This window comes from Trachemys scripta, chromosome 6, assembly GCF_013100865.1.
Source record: "Trachemys scripta elegans isolate TJP31775 chromosome 6, CAS_Tse_1.0, whole genome shotgun sequence".
NCBI classification, from domain to species: Eukaryota; Metazoa; Chordata; order Testudines; family Emydidae; genus Trachemys; species Trachemys scripta.
The window spans coordinates 43,083,254-43,103,374 of NC_048303.1; the positions used below are offsets into that span (position 1 = coordinate 43,083,254).

Below are 20,121 nucleotides of genomic sequence, written 5' to 3' on the forward strand. Positions count from 1 at the left end.
ATCAGATGCCACCAACATAAGGTTGATTTTCTTTTTTGGTGGTTTGGGTTCTGTAGTTTCCACATCGGAGTGTTGCTCTTTTAAGACTTCTGAAGGCATGCTCCACACCTTGTCCCTCTCAGATTTTGGAAGGCACTTCAGATTTTTAAACCTTGGGTCGAGTGCTGTAGCTATCTTTAGAAATCTCACATTGGTGCCTTCTTTGTGTTTTGTCAAATCTGTAGTGAAAGTGTTCTTAAAACACATGCTGGGTCATCATCCGAGACAGCTATAACATGAAATATATGGCAGATTGCGGGTAAAACAGAGCAGGGGATATTGAATGCTCCCCCAAGGAGTTCAGTCACAAATGTAATTAACACATTATTTTTTTTAAATGATCATCACCAGCATGGAAGCATGTCCTCTGAAATGGTGGCTGAAGCATGAAGGGGCATACGAATATTTAGCATATCTGGCATGTAAATACCTTCCTGTGCCAGCTAAAAAAGTGCCATGCAAATGCCTGTTTTCACTTTCTGATGACATTGTAAATAAGAAGAGGGCAGCATTATCTCCTGTAAATGTAAACAAACTTGTTTGTCTTTGCGATTGTCTGAACAAGAAGTAGGACTGAGTGGACTTGTAGGCTCTGAAGTTACACATTGATTTGTTTTTGAGTGCAGTTATGTAACAAAATCTACATTTGTTAGTTGCACTTTCATGACAAAGAGATTGCACTACAGTACTTGTATGAGGTGAATTGAAAAATACTATATAATTTTTACAGTGCAAATATTTGTAATAAAAATATACTTTGATTTTAGTTACAACACAGAATAAAATATATATATGAAAATGTAGAAAAACATCCTTTTTTGACATTTTTTTTGAGTTAATTGTGTGAGTTAACTGCGATTAATTGACAGCCCTAATTATTATGCCTGCTGTGGAGCTGTTTTATTTTATTTGCTGGTGTGTACTTATCCCACTCTGTGATGTTTTTATTTCGAAACAACTATGTGAGAGCGTGTCATGTGTGGGATGGGCACTTCAGTTTTGTTAAAATAAATCCTTGAGCATGCTAGTGTTAGTTAAAATATCCAGGAATTGGTTTGGGACTGGAACCCATGACATTATATAACACTAATAAAAAAATGTGATCGTAGGTGCAGTATCTTCCTATAAGGATAGAATTTCAATACATGTAGTAGATCCATTATACAAAGACACATCTGGGCTGAGGAAACTCCAAAGGATTGTTCTGTAATGCTTATATTTGGGAAACCCATAAAGGGTCCAATCCCACATTCCTTGCACACCCAAAATCCTCACAGATGTCAGAAGGAGTTTTGGGTGCTCAAAGAATGCACGGTTGGACTCATGTATAGAAATCTTAGTTGCATTGTGGAGTCAATCACACACATCAGAGGAAGTTTACATGTTTATTATTAGTTCAAAGTAACTGACGTTCCAAAGTATTAAAAAAAATTAAACAGTTATGTCGTGTATTATATTACAATTTCCATTAAGTGATAAAATATGGATTAGTCTATTTGATTAATTCAGGGAATTATAAGGTAACATACAAAAATGCTAAATATTTACAGATTTTACTTAAGTCTCTAAAACTACACTGTTAGAAAAGCATGCAGCTTCATAAAATACAGTTGAATTGGTGTTATTTAAGGAAATGTCTAGTTTCATGTGTATTTTACCCAAAGACAGACTGAAAGGAAGAAAACAGAATTCCCATTATAATGACAAGCCATTTCCAGAATACATTTCCTTCCCTTTCAGCATGTACTTCTTCACCTACTGAAGCTGACTAAACAGACTCTTCTGAACTTCTGAAAATAAACCAGTGTCAAACAAAATATTAGGATACTGAAACAAATGTCCAAGTAACACATGGGAAAATGAAGAAGCAATCCCCATCCTCAAGCGTGGAAACAGGAAGAGCATATACTAGTTCTGAGTGTGTCAGCTTCCACAAGCTGCTTCCTGTGATTTCATAGTGGTGGTGTTTTTGTCCTCCCCCTCCTTATACATATTTAGTAACCTGAACATTATACCACATGCCATAAAGCTTTAAACTTGTGCTATGTGGCAAAAGCATGCATTTAGTACTCAACCCAAATGAAAAGGAATCTGAGCATACCATATAATCCATTAAAAATATAGGGTAATTGAACAAATAGGTTATTATAATTGCTCCCAGGCCCTCACACACTTATTCTAAGTGTGTAAAATCGTTTAAGACTCAACAATCAGGAGAGGACTAGCACTCAATATTTGCAGCAAACAAGTTTAACTTCATCACAAAAAGAAAAAAAAAAGGTAAAATAATTTATGTTTGGGCAGGAGTTTGCCATTTTTACAGTACTTGCTGGAAGGTTACATTTCTTCTCTCTCTTTTGTAATGGACAGGGGACTTTATTCACTCTGAATATGGCAAGCTAATGCTGTTTCTTGATAATCTGCTGTTACAAAATTTACATGAACCTCATTGTCACTGTATTGGAAAAGAGAAATCAAATTAAGTCCTATTATCTATACAGTTCATTTTCAGAACAGATGTCCTGTTACTATGTGCTTATAGCACAAAAGTAACACTTCAGAGTAAAATGATGCTATACATGCTGGATGAGGCTGGCTCTGGAGCTAAACATTTATAACATACTTAAAATGAACTATTTTAAAACTGCTCAGACTTGCTCTCATGTGGGACAGAGCACAAACTTCTAAGTGATGAGGCCAACTTGCATACATGAAAAATGCATTTGTAAGTTGCAAAACAGTGGGTGCAAAGTGGTATAAAAAGAGTACAAATGCATGGTAATGCACACAGACAGAGCAATAGCAAGTGAAAATGCTGATTTTGAAGTGTCAATTTTTGTGGATGCATATTAACATTGACTTTGGGGGAAATTTTGCTCTAACGGTAGCATGGTCTAAACCAGGGACCCTACAAGAGTTTTTTCCAATGGCAAGTTCAGTGATAGTATGTGAGACTATGAGACAAAAGGTAGTCCTAGTTGCTGTGAATTCTTTTATCAGACAAGCTCGGCTGTCAAAACTGGCTTTTTTTTTTTTTTTTTTTTTTGTTAAAATCCTCTTCATAAACTTCTATGTAAAACTTGGAGAAATCCACACTCTGAGGTCCCCAAAAATGCAGAATGATGCTCAAAAATTTAATTGTGTAGCTAAACCTACAAATAATGACATTGAAAAAACAGCTTGGCTGGTAAACCATTTTCATTTCATTTGCAAGATAATGGAGAGATGATTTGATACATTTCACTTATAAGTATAGAAACAATTTTTTGGGGTTTAAAATGCTAAAACAGAAAATATTTCACAGAATTTTACAATTGACTGAACTGCAAATCTTAAAAGGGTTTGCCTGGATTTATCTGAAAATAATATCCAACAGCTTTTATAAAAGTTCTTTATATTGCTTCCTCCCGCTTCACCTATATACATATAAATACACAGAGTCCTATGCTGTATTTAGAATTATGTATTACTGTAATGAATCTACCCTACTATATGTCTCAATTAAAATCTGCCCCAAATTGTGCAATTCTTGGATATAAATAGGGTATTTTTACTGAAGCTGTATAAAAATCTTCAAAGAGTGTATGATGTACATTTATCCTAAAACATTATGCTAGCAACTTCCTGTAGACACTGTAGACACTGTTACTCAGATTACTGGAGCGGGTATCCCCTCTACTGGTCCTAGCCATTAACTGACCACTGCTGCCACTACTGGTAGGTTCAGGACTCTCTTTACAGCACAAGAGATTGCCAACCTGTCTCTGACACTCAGACGAAGCATAGTAATAAATCAAAGGATCAATGCAGCAGCTTACACTGCTGATACAAGCACATAGGAGATAGGCAAAATAGATGTATTCTAACTGGTGGTTGTAAGGAAAAGATATGTAATGAATTAATAAAAGGACATTTGTTGGTCCAAAACAAATAATAAAAATAGAGAAAACAGCTGCAGACAAGAGTAAAGCACGTGTCTTCTTACTTTGTTTTGCAACAATATTAGAAGAGATAAGACATTGGATGATACACACATAACAGACCGCAGAAATTATTAATGGCACAAAAAAGAAAATGGAAGAGAAAATGGAGAAGAAATTACGGTAATATATCTTAAGTTCAGATTCTTGTAGCACATCATGGCAGGTTGTAATGTTTAACTCAGATATTTTCATAGTTTGCTCTGTGATGAGAATGGGTATAACACCAACTATGGCTATAAGCCATATTGTAAAGCAGATCAACGAGGCACGCATTAATGTACGCCATGAGAGAGATTGCATAGGATACACCACGGCTAAGAAACGATCAATGCTTATAACAGTCATCAGCAGTATTGAACAGTACATATTACAGTAGAAGGCAGCGGTGATGAGCCGACACATTTCAGGTCCAAACACCCAGTTGTTTCCAGAAAAATGGTATGCGATCTTAAAAGGAAGGACACTTACAAACAATACATCCGCAGAGGCCAGATTCAGCATGTATACTATAGCTGGCTTTTTAATTTTCATTTTTATCAGGAACACAAGTATTGCTGTGATGTTCAGAGGGAGACTCAGCATAACCACTAAAGTGTAAACTGAAGGAACAAAACGAGTCAACCATTGACTAGTCAGGTATCTTTTAGCATCATGAGAGATGAATCTTGTTTGTGCTTTAGTTTGATTGGCTTTAGTTAGACTGCTTAATCCTGATCCAACTTCTGAATCACTTTCAGTATCACTGTCGATGTCTTGAAGAGGTATATGTTCATAGGCGTTATCTTTGTGATAAGATGCAAAGGTTCTTATCCGGTGCGTGCCATTCCAGGAAGTGGTGTCTGAGAAATAAAGAACATGAAGATTAGTAGGCAAGATATTTGCTTACTATTTGCAAGCTAGAAAACTATTTCCCAAGAGGAAGGATGGCGTTGTGGTTACATCATTGCACTGGGACTCAGGAGATCCATTTTCAATTTCTGGTGCTGCTAGAGATTGCCTACATGACATTTGACAAGTAGCTTAATCTCTCTTTGCCTCAGTTACCCATCTGTAAGATTTGGATACTTCCTCTCTCTCCTCCCTTTAGCTGTTCTCTGTTTATATTGTAAGTGTGACGGGTTGGATCACAGAAACCCCCTTGGGAGCTGCCACCCGATGTGCAAAGACTACCCCTGCTTCTGTTTTCCCTGCCAGCTCAGGACTCCAGCACCCTGTCTTGCTGAGCCGGACACTCCCGTCTGGCTCCAGACACAGACCCAGGGTCTGAATCACTTGTCCCAAAGNATTATATTGACTTATTATCAAGTTTTTATAAAACCATATAGACTGCACAACGTCACAGTAAGCTCTTTAGGACAAGGAACTGAAGTGTGCAGGTGAAGCCATGCTCAATGAGACCCTGATCTTGGTTGGGGCCTCTAGGTGCCATGGTAACACAATTAATAAATCCTGTTACCCTTTGACTAGCTTTGCTAGAATCTTCCTACAATTGTGTCAGAGGGGTCTAGTGTTTCCTTCATACTCATGCATAAAACTCCCAATAGTAGCAATAGTAATGACGTGCACATAGCCAGAAGAGAGTATTTACCACTGAAATATTAAGTTTAAATAGGGTCCTGCCACCAAAACAGTTATAAAATTTCAAACGATCAGGATACTTTTGCCTTCTCTGGAAGAACCTCATTCACCCCCATATAGGTTTCCCCTCCCTTTGTCACTTACATCGGACAACGAGTCATGCCTTGCATAGTCCCATCCCAACGGAGTGACTTTTACCCTTGTTTTCATCATAAGATCGACAAATTCAATTTAAATAATTTTACAATTGTATTTGTTATCAGAGGGGAATGGCTCTGGGGCCTACACAGACTTTTTGTGCATTTGGGAGGATCCTGTGGCACTTTTGAAACATAATGGAGGCATTCTGCAGCATGGTTCAGTGACTCTGACAGGGAATTAGGAGAGGGTTTTTGGTAGAATGGGATAGATTTGTAACAAATTATTAATTCCATTTTTTTATTGTGTTGAACATGTCTAAGGGCTGGTCTAGAGGGGGAATGGACCAAAACTGCTACTGTGCAATGGCCTCCATGCTAAGAGTGCCTTTTTCTGATTTAGCTTAATCCTCTTGGAATAAGGCCATGTCTACACTGCAGGTGCTACTGTGGCACAGCTATAGCACTGCAGCTGTGCCACCGTAGCAATGTAGCGTATATGCTTCCTACACTGATGGAAGGGGTTTTTCTGTCGTTGTAGGTAATCCACCTCTCTAAGCAGTGGTAGCTAGGTCAATTGAAGCATTCTTCCATTGATTTAGCCGCATCTACATTGGGGATTAAATTGGCATAGCTACGGTGCTCATGGGATGTGAATTTTTCATACCCTTAAGCCCCATAGTTATGTTGATCTAACTTAAGTATAGACCTGGCCTAAGAGTGTCCACACAGGGAGCTATTCTGCAATAGCTATTCCAGTCAATTTTCCCCTGTAGACAAGCCCTAAATTTTGCATGACTCGGCTACTGCCCCACCTCTAAGGAATAGTGGATATCTATGCAGGTAGTACCAGCAGGACTGCGAGAGTGGGCTGAAGTGTCCCTGGAGAACACATGGCAAGCAGACATGCCTCTTTAAAAGTGGGGTGCATGTAAACAGGACGTGCAGGAGAGAGGACCAATAGATTCTGCTCAGCCTGACATGCTGAAAACTTTAGACTCACAGAAGGTTGAGATCAGAGTTGGGGATGGTACATCTCAGGACTTTTGTTGTTGTAAAATATCAGTATCTTGTGAATGCTTTCAAAAGTATAGTGTCTGTGGCTAAAAAATTCCTTTGCAAAGCCTGTGTTCCTTGTTTTCCTGCCATGTTAGAATCATAGAATCATAGAATATCAGAGTTGGAAGGGACCTCAAGAGGTCATCTAATCCAACCCCCTGCTCAAAGCAGGACCAATTCCCAGCTAAATCATCCCAGCCAGGGCTTTGTCAAGCCGGGCCTTAAAAACCTCCTGTTGTCCTGTTGTCCCCAAAGGGATTAAAAACTAGAAGCCCAGATAACCCACAGCCTCAGTGGATTCTGGGGAGGCTGTGTAAGCAACTAGGGTGGGGGGTCAGGAGGATTGAAGCAAAGGTATTGAAGTAAAGACAGAACCATATAGATTCCAATAGCACTTCTGTGCAAAAACTTTTAATCTTTTCACTTTATTTTTCAAGCTTAGTCAGGGTGCCTAGATGCCCTTGAAAAATAACTGCTCTAAGTTCACAAGTTCCAATCAGCACAGGCCAGTAAGTTTTAAACTATCTGACAACTGTTCCGAGGGCCATGTCAAACATACAAGTGATTTCAGTCCTGTACTTAACCTCTGTCACAAATGACACCCCTGGGTACTGGTCGCAATAGACAGGACAAGGATTATATTTGCATGGGAAAGAAATTAACTTCTCATCCCTAGAGACTTCTTCCAAATCAGGGTTGAGGGACATATTGTGAAAGAGTGTGAAGACACTTCTGGTGTCTGTACTGCACATCTGTAGATAGAGGACTTCAACTCCACTATTATCAGTACAACAATTCTTTCTTTCCGGTTTCACAAACAGAGCACGCTGGCCAGTTAAACTGGATTTACAGCTGCTTTGCATCACCAGAGCAGCACAAAGCAGAGTATTGGTTAATCTGGCCTTAAACCCACCTCACTGTCCTCCTCACCTCCCTCAACACCAGTAAACAGCAGCATGTAGAGCCCAGGGAAGGAGAGCTATGGCTGTGTGTGAGGTGAATGGGAATGTGGGGAGAAGGAATGTGTGGGAGCTTGATGGAGGGCAGAGTCTCATAGACTCATAGATTTTAAGGTCAGAAGAGACCGTTATGATCATCTCGTCTGACCTCCTGCACAACGCAGGCCACAGAATCTTACCCACCCACTCCTGTAACAAATCCCTAATCTATGCCTGAGTTACTGAAGTCCTCAAATCGTGGTTTAAAGACCTCAAGGTGCAGAGAATCCTCCTGCAAGTGACCCGTGCCCCACGCTGCAGAGGAAGGCGAAAAATCTCCAGCGCCTCTGCCAATCTGCCCTGGAGGCAAATTCCTTCCCGACCCCAAATATGGCAATCAGTTAAACCCTGAGCATGTGGGTAAGACTCACCAGCCAGCACCCACAAAAGAATTCTCTGTAGTAACTCAGATCCCACCCCCATCTAACATCCCATCACAGACCATTGGGCATATTTACCTGCTAATAATCAAAGATCAATTAATTGCCAAAATTAGGCTATCCCATCATACCATCCCCCTCCAGCCTGACAGTTCACCTTTCACTATGACCTGTTGTAGTCTCCCCTTTAACCAGTTCCTTATTCACCTTTCAATTTTCATATTGATCCCCATCTTTTCCAATTTAGCTAATAATTCCCCATGTGGAACAGTATCAAATGCCTTACTGAAATCAAGGTAAATTAGATCCACTGCGTTTCTTTTGTCTAAAAAAAATCTGTTACCTTCTCAAAGGAGGAGATCAGGTTGGTTTGGCACGATCTATCTTTTGTAAAACCATGTTGTATTTTGTCCCAATTACCGTTGACCTCAATGTCCTTAACTACTTTCTCCTTCAAAATTTTTTCCAAGACCTTGCATACTACAGATGTCAAACTAACAGACCTATAGTTACTCGGATCACTTTTTTTTCCCCCCTTTCTTAAAAATAGAAACTATGTTAGCAATTCTCCAGTCATACGGTACAACCCCTGAGTTTACTGATTCATTAAAAATTCTTGCTAATGGGCTTGCACTTTCATGTGCCAGTTCCTTTAATATTCTTGGATGAAGATTATCTGGGCCCCTTAATTTAGTCCCATTAAGAGGGAAAAGAAGAGCTGGTTTTGGGGAAGGGGGCTGTGTTAGCCAGACCTGTGCTATGTGAAGTGGGAACCTGGGGTAGAGGACAAACTCAAGTCCTAATGTCTCTGTACTTTAAAGGGTTCCTCCTGTGGCTCCTGTCTGTTTGCAGTGCATAGAGAAGCCAAGAAAACAGTGCTAGGGACAGTTTTTCGTCCATTGATGTCCAAGCTAGCATGTGGCTGGAGAACCTTTAACAAGCAGTGACAGCTGGAGCTGGGTCATCTACCAATGAGAAGTCTTGACGTGAGTCCAATCTCTTTCACACTACTGATTCATTACAACCAATAGAACTGTAGCATGGAAATTACCGGTAGAGGATGGGTGATGATTGATTGAGTTACTTCTGATGTCATGATGTCTGTAGTTAAGAGTTAACCAGAAGAATTGACCTTGCCTATAATTTATATAACTATTACAATTAAATAACAATTGTTAATAGTTTAACTAATGTATGTAGCTTATGTACAAGATTTCAATAAATTTTAAACTACATGGAAAGTTTTAAGAGTCTACAAAACAGATTGTATTGGCTGGATCATTCAGGACAAAAAAAAAAAGGTCAGACAGATCACTTTTCTTTAAGGATCCATTTTAAAATTAATTTTAACTCTAATTACTTGTTCATTCTCAGAAAATTAATTCTGTACTCAAAAAGAACTCTAATTTGGGGGAAACTACAATGTATTCTTCATACAAAGAGGTTTAATCCCTTCTTTATGTGCAAAACTCAACTCAACCTTATTAACAGAGCAGTGAATAGCACTTCCATAATGTATTTTACTGTGTTTAGTACAGAATTTCAACCTCTCAATCCTGAATTTAAATGACAGTTAGGGAATCTCTGCACTGAAGTCTGTTATAGGGAAGACACTTTGGTCTTGAGCGCACAGGTAATGAAATGTTGCTATCTTTACGGTATGACTAAAAGGCAGCAGAACTGTACAGAATGCTGCTTTACTGTGTGTGTGTGTGTGTGCGGGGGGGGGGGGGCGGGAGTCACTCTAAATTTAACCTCACTCATTAACCTGGGGGCAGTGATGCCAAATCCAAGTGAAAGTCAGAGGAGGTGGGAACAGGTATTCTTACTTGGTGGTGTGGACTCTGTTTAAAGTGTCCTAGAGACCAACTGACCCTCCCTTGAGCTGATCAGACTTAATTTAGAGTCCTTGTTTCTGCTCAGTGATTGCCAAAGCTGAAATCACTGATAAGTAGGTCCAGGAGTCTGAACTATAGGCCTGGTGAAAAACAGTGCAGAAGGTGCAGCAGCAGCGAGGCTCCCCGCTATCTAGGGAAATCATTGAGAACTGGGCTAAGTGATGGAACCTCAGAACATACCATTGTGGCTAGAGGTAGAGGTGGCAGCAGCAGCATGCAGCAGCAGAGATAAACGTGACAGCAGTGAACAGCAGCAGAGGCAGCAGCAAACAGTGGGAGCAACAACAGCAGCAGAAGTATTGCTTGACGCCCCCTTTCATGGATGGGAGGTGAACCCATATGAACACACCCCTGAATTCTGGGACTTTGCTGACTTTGGAGAACCAACTGTGAGTTGGATGCAGCAGAGGGAAAAGACTGCCATCCAAGATACTGGGGGTGGGTGTTTACTTATGGTTTGGATGCTTTTGAATTATTGTTGCAGGATTTTTCCCAATTAGTGCTGAATTCCTCTCCATTGTAATAAAAGTTGTATTTGGTTATACGCAGACTCAGTGCTTGTGAGTGGGGAAGTATTGCTTCTTCGAGGCACCAATGGGTGTGTTTAGTTTTTCCAAATTTCTGGGGTGGGAGCTCTAGTCGGTTCTGTTTTGTAATGCTGAGAGGACCTCAGAGATATTGAACATTGCTGCTGACACCACCTAGCGAAAAGGTTGCAGTGATCATTTGTTAAGCCCCGACAACGTGTGTGGTGCTGTACAAGATAAGAAGGAAAACTGGAAGTTCAGGGCAGAAAAAGTTTCATGTCTGCATTTATTTTAAAAGCAGCAGTGCTCAAGCAGAAAAGTGAGGACATTCAGAAGCTTTCTGAGGCTTGTGACAGCAAAAGGAAGGGGAGGATGAAAGCTCTTACATGACGTCAGAATAAAAAATAAAAATGATTCTGATGAACCCTGACCTGAAGCATGAGGCCTTCGCAGAATCACCAGGAAACAAAGAACTCTGCATATACAGTGGGATATCAGACACAATGGGATATCACAGCAAAACTACTAGGAATACAGTAGTTGTACTGAAACCATTTGAAAACTACTTATAAATATCCAATGCTATGCTACCGTTTCCTATCCTATCACATACTTGAGGCCAGGAGAGTCGGGGCCCCTCAGGGGGTCACCAGGTTATTACATGGGGGTTGCGAGCTGTCAGCCTCCCCCCCCAAACCCTGCTTGGCTGCCAGCATTTATAATAGCGATCAGTTAAAAATATTTTTTTTATATTTAAGGGGGAAGAGGGGTTGCACTGAGAGGCTTGCTGTGTGAAACGGGTCACCAGTACAAAAAGTTTGAGAACCCCTGCCTTAGGCAATGAGTTTGAAAAATGGAAAGTGATATGATTTGTCTCTAAAATTTATTTGATCATATTTTATTATTCTTAATAACATAAATAATATTTGAGAATTCAAATCTTTCAATAGTTATAGTCATGGCATTATATCACTGAAATAATTATCCCTGCTTTCTCTAGGCGCTTATCCAATTCTTTGGAAGAGGTCACAATCCCTTGTTTATCATGACTGTCTGTGATATTATCTTTGCTAATATGACAAGACTGCTTAGAATAAAATGCCTGGGCAATGGAATTAGTAAAGTTTAGTGGCAGCGGAGAAAGAGCAGGATGAAACATTCCATCTTGCTCTAGCTGCTGTGTAGCTGAAACATTGGTTTATATTGTCATTCCTCGGCTTCTAATAAGGACTTTTGTAAGTAAATAAAGCTAAGTAGTACACGTATGAGAGTTCTAGTTGCCAAAAGTTGCCTGTGATCTTGGCACAGGTTCTCAAACTGGGATCTGCTGAAGTGATGCACAGGGCTCAAATAAGTGTTCTCAAAATCCTTTTTATTTATTTAAAACAAACAAACAAAAAAACACATTGCACTGTATTCCATAAAGTGCAATATGATGGGTCTAGCAAACATTGCTGGCCCTCCCAATTAGTTTATCAGCCTTTGTTTACATTAGAACTTTATTGGCAAAACTTTTGTTGTTCAGGGGTGTTAAGCCCCCCCAACAACAAAAATTTTACCAATGAAAAGCGCCGGTGTGAATGGCACTTCGTCAGCAGAAGTACTCTCCTGCGGGGGTGGAATTTTTTGGCGTCAGGAGAGCTCTCTCCTGCCGACAAACAGCAGCTACACTGCACGGCTTTTAGCGGCACAGCCATGTGACTAAAAGCTGCATAATGTAGACATAGCCTCAGTATTTTATTTCATCTGGGGGTGGGGGGGAGAAGCAACAAAAATCAAAAACAAAAGCCACATCAAAGCAGCTCTTTACACATGGAGCAGTCTGCAACGCAGAAATTGACTGTGACTGTGCTATCTTTGTGATTTTCCCTTTAAATCCATCTCCATGTCTGAAGTGCTACTATTAGAGTATGGCCATATGAGAAGAAGAACAAGACAAGAAAAAGTAAAGACCATAAAAAGGAGACATAAGTTGGAAGACTCAAAATCACTGTCATTACTGACACTCAGCAAGGAAGCAAGATGACTTTCTACACCGTTAACACTAATGCTTTTCAAACCATCTTGAAAATGTACCACCCCAAACACAAGATCTACTCATTCACCCTATATTATGAAAAAAAACCCTAATATTTTACTCATCCATCAAACACACTAAAAACTTACTTGCCCTTGGCAAGCTGAATTTTCAAGACTCCATAACAAAGTTTTTAGAGGGAAGCAGATGAATATATCTAATAAGTATAAAACAATTTAATTTTTCTAAGTTTTTCATTTATTTATCTGATAAAATAGTAAAAACTCTCATTTTTAAGCTTCTCTTACTAATTAAGATCCTTGCTTAAAATCATCTTTTGAACAAAAGTTTTCAGTTAAAAACATCTGAGAATTACCTTTTCAGCTATATCAAAGTTAAGTTCTTGAAATCTTTCCACCAATTCTCTGGACTGGCTTCATTTAAGTATATTTATGCTTTTTTTTCAAGTTAACTTCCCTTTTTATTAAAAGCATAAAGCATTGTATTTGCAGCACTGGAAATCGATCCAGTTCATCCACAGAACAAGTGCATCACAAGCAGTACAAACTTCCTCACTTTGCCACACCAGTATACTTATAACCTGCTCAGAACAGATCCTTCTCCAAAGATGGAAGGGTAATTCAGTCTCCAGCCTCCAAGATTCATCTATTGGCCTGACTACCAGAATCTGAAGAAGAGCTCTGTGGAGCTCAAAAGCATGTCCATCACCAACAGAAGTTGGCCCTGTAAAAGATACTACCTCACCCACTTTGTGACTTTCAGAACAAATCTGTAAGCTTTTTATATAGTGCCATAAATGTGCATAGCACTTTATAGACAAAGACAAACTCCATACCCTAATGAATTCACAATCTATGCTAGCTGTAATAAAGTTTTTCTGATGTGGAAACCTGAACACTGTGGCAGATAACTACCTCATTTTACAAAGGTGACTGAACAATCATTAGCTCCTCAAGAGTGACTTCTGATTACTACTGCCCACAGCTGCATTCATACCTGTGGCCTGTTGGTGAAAGGCTCTATGCCCTTTTACCAGCCCCCACGGTTTTATTGCATTGATTAACATATTCAATATGTACATAACTAATTCTTTGGCCATTTAGTAGTAAACACAAACAAAATAAGAAAGTTCAAAGGTCTGGGTGAAATATAGTTCTGTATGACAGAAGAAAAAAAAAAAAGAGTTGCTTTTGTAACAGGAAACCGCATGCCTTCTGAGAAATGGTAACCATTTATTGATTTTGTTTAGTGGGACAAAAAGGCTAAAGTTTTTCCATTAAACTGGATAACTACCTTTTTCATTCTGTAAACTGTAGCATTATAATTCTCTTTATAAGACACAATAAATAAGAATTATACATTCTTCTACTCTATGAATGCCCTTTAACAGTCAAACGATTGCAATTGCAAGAACATAATTTACACCTTTTTTGGAGGGAGTTACAGGGACACATATTTATTGTTTCTCTAAGTGAAAAGCAACATTCAACAATATATTTTTATACTGGCATTACTTGGCATAGATTTTAACTAAAATTAATAATAATAATCTAAAGCTCCCACACTGGAAAGTTAGTCATAAAAATATAACAAGCACCTTCCAGGGAAAATATAATTTTAAAAATGTCATACAGTAAATATCTTATTGTATAGCGTCCGTTTATCACATACTCATGAAGCACTAGTTGAATCAAAGTCTAATTAATTTTGTTCACAGCACAGCTCTGACATTGCCAGAATCCGACAATGGTTTAGACCCATGTAATTTAAAATATATTATTTTAAAACAATTTTCTGTTACTGTTGAAACATGTCTGATGTATGTTAAACTTATAACATCAATAAAAATATGCTTTAAAAATAGCATTCATTCCTATCGCCATCATACAGTGATGATAGAAATATACATTAAACTGCTAATGCATATCATCCTAAAAACTAAAACTCTACCCTAATCTTATCCTAAAACAGTAAATTTAACTTAAATTGTATTAACTAAATGTTTAAACCTCAAGGTAAAATGAGATCTAAATCCATAATAAAAGCTTTTCAAACACACAAAACATACACACATGCACACCTCCACGTATCAAATTTTCATTGATGACAAGAATTGGTTAAGTACTCCTATTGCCATACACCTCTACCCCGATAGAACGCTGTCCTCGGGAGCCAAAACATCTTATATCGAACTTGCTTTGATCCCCCGGAGCACTACTTTACTGCGTTATATCCGAATTCGTGTTATATCGGGGTAGAGGTGTATTTGCAACTGACAATTTGATGCAGCATCATCCACATACAGGCATAGTATCAATGGAAAAACTTTTGCTACTAGCAATGGTCATTTATTTTCTGTCAATATATTATTTATTTTCTGTCAATGAAAACGTTTTTTTTTTAATTTATTTAAAGGTTCTGTTACAGTGTTTGCAACTCAGATAGGGTAGCACTGATGCAGGAGAACTAGAAAGTGGAACTGATTAGTCTGTCTTTATTGGCCAAGCTGAATAGAGAGTCAAAAGTAAACAGCACACATGTTTTTAATTTAAAGAAATTAAATTTGTGCCAATACCATTTTATGGAATATGCCTTTCCATCTGTAGATCTGAAAACCCTTTAACAAGGTAGTTAAGCAATATTATTCCCATTTTATAGAATAACAGAAGTGTAGGACTGGAAGGACCCCAATAGGTCATCTAGTCCAGACCCCTGCACTCAGGGCAGGGCTAAGTAATAACTAGACCATTCCTGATAGGTGTTTAGAACATAAGAACGGCCATACTGGGTCAGACCAAAGGTCCATCTAGACCAGTATCCTGTCTTCTGACAGTGGCCAATGCCAGGTGCTTCAGAGGGAATGAACAAAACAGGTAATCATCAAGTGATCCATCTCCTGTTGCCTATTCCCATCTTCTAGCAAAACCGAGGCTAGGGTTTTGTCTAACCTGTTCTTAAAAGACTCCCCAGTGATGGAAATTCCACAGCCTCCCTAAGCAATTTGTTCCAATGCTTAAACTACCCTGATGGTTAGGAAATTTGTCCTAATGTCCAACCTAAACCTTCCTTGCTGCAATTTAAGCCCATTTCTTCTTGTCCTATCTTCAGAGGTTAAGGAGAGCAATTTTCCACCCTCTTCTTTATAACAACCTTTTATGTACTTGAAAGCAGTTATGTTCCTCCCCAGTCTTCTCTTCTCCAGAGAAAACAAATCCAGTTTTTTCAATCTTTCTACATGGGTCATGTTTACTAGATCTTCAATAATTTTTGCTGCTTTCCCCTGTCCACATCTTTCCTGCAATGTGGTGCCCAGAACTGGACACAATACTTCCAGTTGAGGCCTTATCCGCACAGATTAGAGTGGAAGAATTACTTCTCACATTTTGCTTATAACATTCCTGCTGATACAGCCCAGAACGAAGTTTGCTTTTTCGCCCCCCCAACAGCCTTACACTGTTGACTCATATTTAGCTTGTGATCCCCAATAACCCCCAGATCCCTTTTCCCAGTACTCCTTCCTAGGCAGTCATTTCCCATTTTGTATGTGTGAAGATGATTGTTCCTTTCTAAGTGGAGTACTTTGCATGTGTCCTTATTGAATTTCATCCTATTTACTTCAGACCAGTTCTCCAGATCATTTTGGAATTTTAATCCTATCCTCTTCTTCCTTAGAGAAACTGAAGTTCAGGGAAATTAAAAGACTTAAGTTACACAAGTAGTCAGTAATAGAGCCAGGAACAATATTCAGGTCTACTGACTCCCCAGTCCACTGTTAAGGAGATAACTGTCTGCAGCGATTTTGCAGCCTTGTGTTTCTCCAGGACATTAGGGAGACAAGGTGAGTTACTGGGCCAACCTCTGTTGGTAACTTTCCCACACCCGAAGAAGAGCTCTGTGTAGCTCCAAACTTCTCTCTCGCCAACAGCAGTGGGTCCCGTAAAAGATATCAACTCCCCCACGTTCTCTCCAAAGTGGTGGGGTAACACAGCTAAACACAGTCTAACCTCATTGTTCCTTAAATAAGCAAACCCTCCTGATGTCTCTGTGGAGAGGCGGGGATTAATTCTAGTCATTATCAGATCGGCTGGTCCCGGAGGCGCTAGGAGCGATGTTAGGAGAAATAGGGGGGGAAGCCATGGTTCTGAGTAGCTGTGTCGGATGCACGAGCGGGCAGAGATCCTTGGCTGCAGGCGCTCAGGGGAATCCTGCCCAGGTCCTATCACTGCAGCCCCAGCTAATCCCGCTCCCTACTGCCCGTGCGTTGGTTACTACGGGGGAGCCCCTGCAGCCCTCGGGTCAGGCCCGCCGCCCCCGTCATTGGGGGGTCAGCGCCGCGCTCCTAGCCCCGCGGGCTTGCTCACAGCTGGGGGCCCGACCCCCGGCTCAGAGTCCCGGACCGCCCCGGATCGGAAGGTGAGGGATGCGCGGAGCGGGACTCACCGTTCGCCGGCGGGGAGAAGGCGAGCAGGGGGCCGAGCAGGGCGAGCCCGCCGAGTAGCAGTAGCAGCAGCTGCCTCCCCATAGCTGCCTCGTCCGCCGGGCCCGGGGCTCTGCAAGCTGCCGCCCGCCCGTTTCTCCCTGGGCGCAGTAGGAAAGAGAGTGCGGCGGGGAGGGGTTATAAGCGGCCCCGCGGGGGGGGGGGAGAGGCAGAGCGACTGCGGGGGAGGCGGTGGCGGTCGCTCCCTCTGTCACAGCCGCATACGGCAGAGCCCCGCTCCCCTCCGTCCCCCTGCCGCGGTGTGCGTGTAACAGGCTTCACGGCTGCCCTGCTCTGGCGTGCTGGGGAAGCCCTTGACACTGCCCCGCCGGTCAACCTCCTCTGCCTGGGGCCCGGGGAAGCGCCAGCTGCGTGTCCTCACCTTGCTCCCTGGAGTTCCCCAGGGCAGGAAAGGAAACAGCGGAAGCAGGATATAAACTCCGCTCAGGGAAGGGAATTTTCTGGCCCTCACAGACCAGGCCAGAGCTGAGCCCTTCTGTCCCCACAAGCAGCCAAGGTAAGCCAAAACGAACTGTCCTGATGCTCAGTGGAGCGCTGGGGTACGTGGCTGGCAATGGTAGTGACATACCCCTGACTAGGGAGATTTCATGTTATTGCCACACGTGTAAAACCCTGAACCTTCTCACTTACCTCTCTTGCACAGGTCCTCTGGTGCAACCCACTCAGTCAGTCACAGCTTGGACCTGGGCTTCCGATTTGATGTTAACAGTAAACCTAGGGGTACATCTACACTACAGGGGGGAGTCTATTTAAGATACGCAAATTCAGCTACATGAATAGCGTAGCTGAACTCGAGGTATTGCAGCCGACTTACCCCGTTGTGAGGACGGCGGCAAAATCGACTTCTGCGGCTTTCTGTCGGCGGCGCTTACTACCACCTCCACTGGTGGAGTAAGAGCGCCGCTTCGGGGATCGATTGTCGCGTCCCAACGGGACGCGATAAATCGATCCCCGAGAGGTCGATTTCTACCCGCCGATTCAGGCGGGTAGTATAGATCTAGCCTAAGTCTCTGTCTAGAGCAGAGCATTAGATCACTGTAGCAGTGATAAGAGCTCTGCCAAGCAACTAGAGTGTAGTCAAATCAAGGGTATAGGTCTAAGACCCACGGCCACCATCAAAAAAACATGCTAAAGGACTGCAGCATTCTACCCCCAGGACAAGGAATAGAGGTTCTAGTGAATCATATGCGAGCCTTGGTCATTGATGCACTCGTCCCCAAATGTCCCTTCGTCATTGCTCACACAGATCTCCTTGCTTTTCTAGCACTCTGCATCAAATGAAGAGACTGGGTTGCAAACTTGAGCACTGATAGCGGAAAACAAAATTTTGGAACAAAGAATTTCTCCAGGCCTCTACTGAGGTATTACAGGGATACCTGCCTTTCAATCAATAGAAGGCAGACATCCATTCTCATCCTCCTGGGCCTCTCTGCAGCAGTTGACATTTGTCTACCTTGTGAGAGGTGGAAGGAGTCCATGGTAACATGCTAAAATGATTTAAGTGCCTCAGGGAAGGATGTACCCAAGCAATAGTGATGGGAAACTGAACATCTGCTGCTAGATCCCTCACTTGTGAAGACACACAAAGGATCAATTATTTCTTTGGTCCTATTCAACATCTGCATGCTGCCACTAGGTGAACTAGTAAGACAACATGGACTCAAGTGTCAGCCATTTACAGAGGACGTGTAGCTCTGTCCTTCGCCATATACAATCTAAGCACATTAGCTAGAGGTGTAGGTGATCCAGCCAGCTTTCCATGGTAAGCCACCAGCAATAGCTGTGGCTAAAGCATCCTCAATGCCATACCTATGCAGCTATGATTACTCTGCCTCTAACCCAGTTGAAATCTGCTCCTATTGCTGGCCACCTGCCTCTGAGTCTCACAGTCCTTCCAGAAAACAAGAAGTCATCGATTTTAAGGCTAGAAGGATCTGCCTTGATAATCTTCTAACCTCCTACATAACACAGGCCATAGAATTTCACCCGGTAATTCCTGCAATTGAGAAAATTATTCATCTTTGCAACGTAAATGACCCACATCAGATGCAAAAACTTGTGACTGAGCTACAGCATCTTTCAGAAAGACATCCAATCTTAAATACTCCCAAGTGATGTATTAGCCACTTCCCTTGGTAATTTGTTCCAATGGTTAATTACCCTTCCTGACAAAAAGTTACATCTTGTTTGCCATTTGAATTTTTTTAAAAACTTTGTCTTCCAACAACTAGATCTCATGATGTCAGTCTGCAAGTTCAAAGAATTCCCCGAAATCAGGTAATTTCTGCCAATGTAGGTACTTATAGATTGATCAGGTAGCCTCTTACATTTTCTTTTTGATAAATTACAGAAATTGATCTCTCCATGGCTGTTTAGGAGTTTTCCAAACCTTAAAAAAAAAAAAAAAAAAAGTTGGAGGAATTTACAAAATTATTTGAAGTGTGGACATTAAAAATAAACAGTCCTCCAGTAGAGGTATCACTTATGCCTTACAGAGGGAATATTTCCCTCCTCCTACTTGATACTCTGTTTTATACATCCAAAGATTGTGTTAATCAACTGCACTGTAGCAAAAAGAGCTATTACCTCCAAGTCCTTTTCAGAGTCACAACTTATGGGGGCAATCCCCCATTTGATAAGAATGTCCTACATTCTTTGTAACTAGATGCATAACTTTGCATTTCACCATCTTAAAATGAATGTTTGATTGCATCAACATTATAAAATGATCCACATCATTACTTACCATACCACCAACCAGTGTGTCAGACTTTATCAGCAATATTTTATAATTTTATTTTGGGTCATAGATAAAAATATTGAATGGCCTTGAAGGACTTCACTGGAAAGAGCCTTCATTGATTATTTCCCATTACTTATGTTTTGGAATTTATCAGCCTGTTTTTAATTCCTTGAATGAATCATACTGATTTTGCATAATGCTATGTAAGTGATAATATAATGTGGTATTAAGTTAAATACCTTA

At 40.9% G+C, this 20,121-nt stretch overlaps 1 protein-coding gene across 1 annotated transcript; it reads right to left on the reverse strand.

The window, feature by feature from the left end:
* Positions 1–1,410: 1,410 nt before the first annotated feature.
* Positions 1,411–17,455, reverse strand: F2R (coagulation factor II thrombin receptor). Its single transcript, XM_034774642.1, has 2 exons — positions 17,078–17,455; positions 1,411–4,861 (listed from the first exon to the last, which is right to left on the reverse strand). The coding sequence occupies exons 1-2, from the start codon at positions 17,157–17,159 to the stop codon at positions 3,648–3,650; spliced, it is 1,296 nt and encodes a 431-aa protein (XP_034630533.1). The 5' UTR covers positions 17,160–17,455; the 3' UTR covers positions 1,411–3,647.
* Between the last annotated feature and the right edge of the window lie 2,666 nt (positions 17,456–20,121).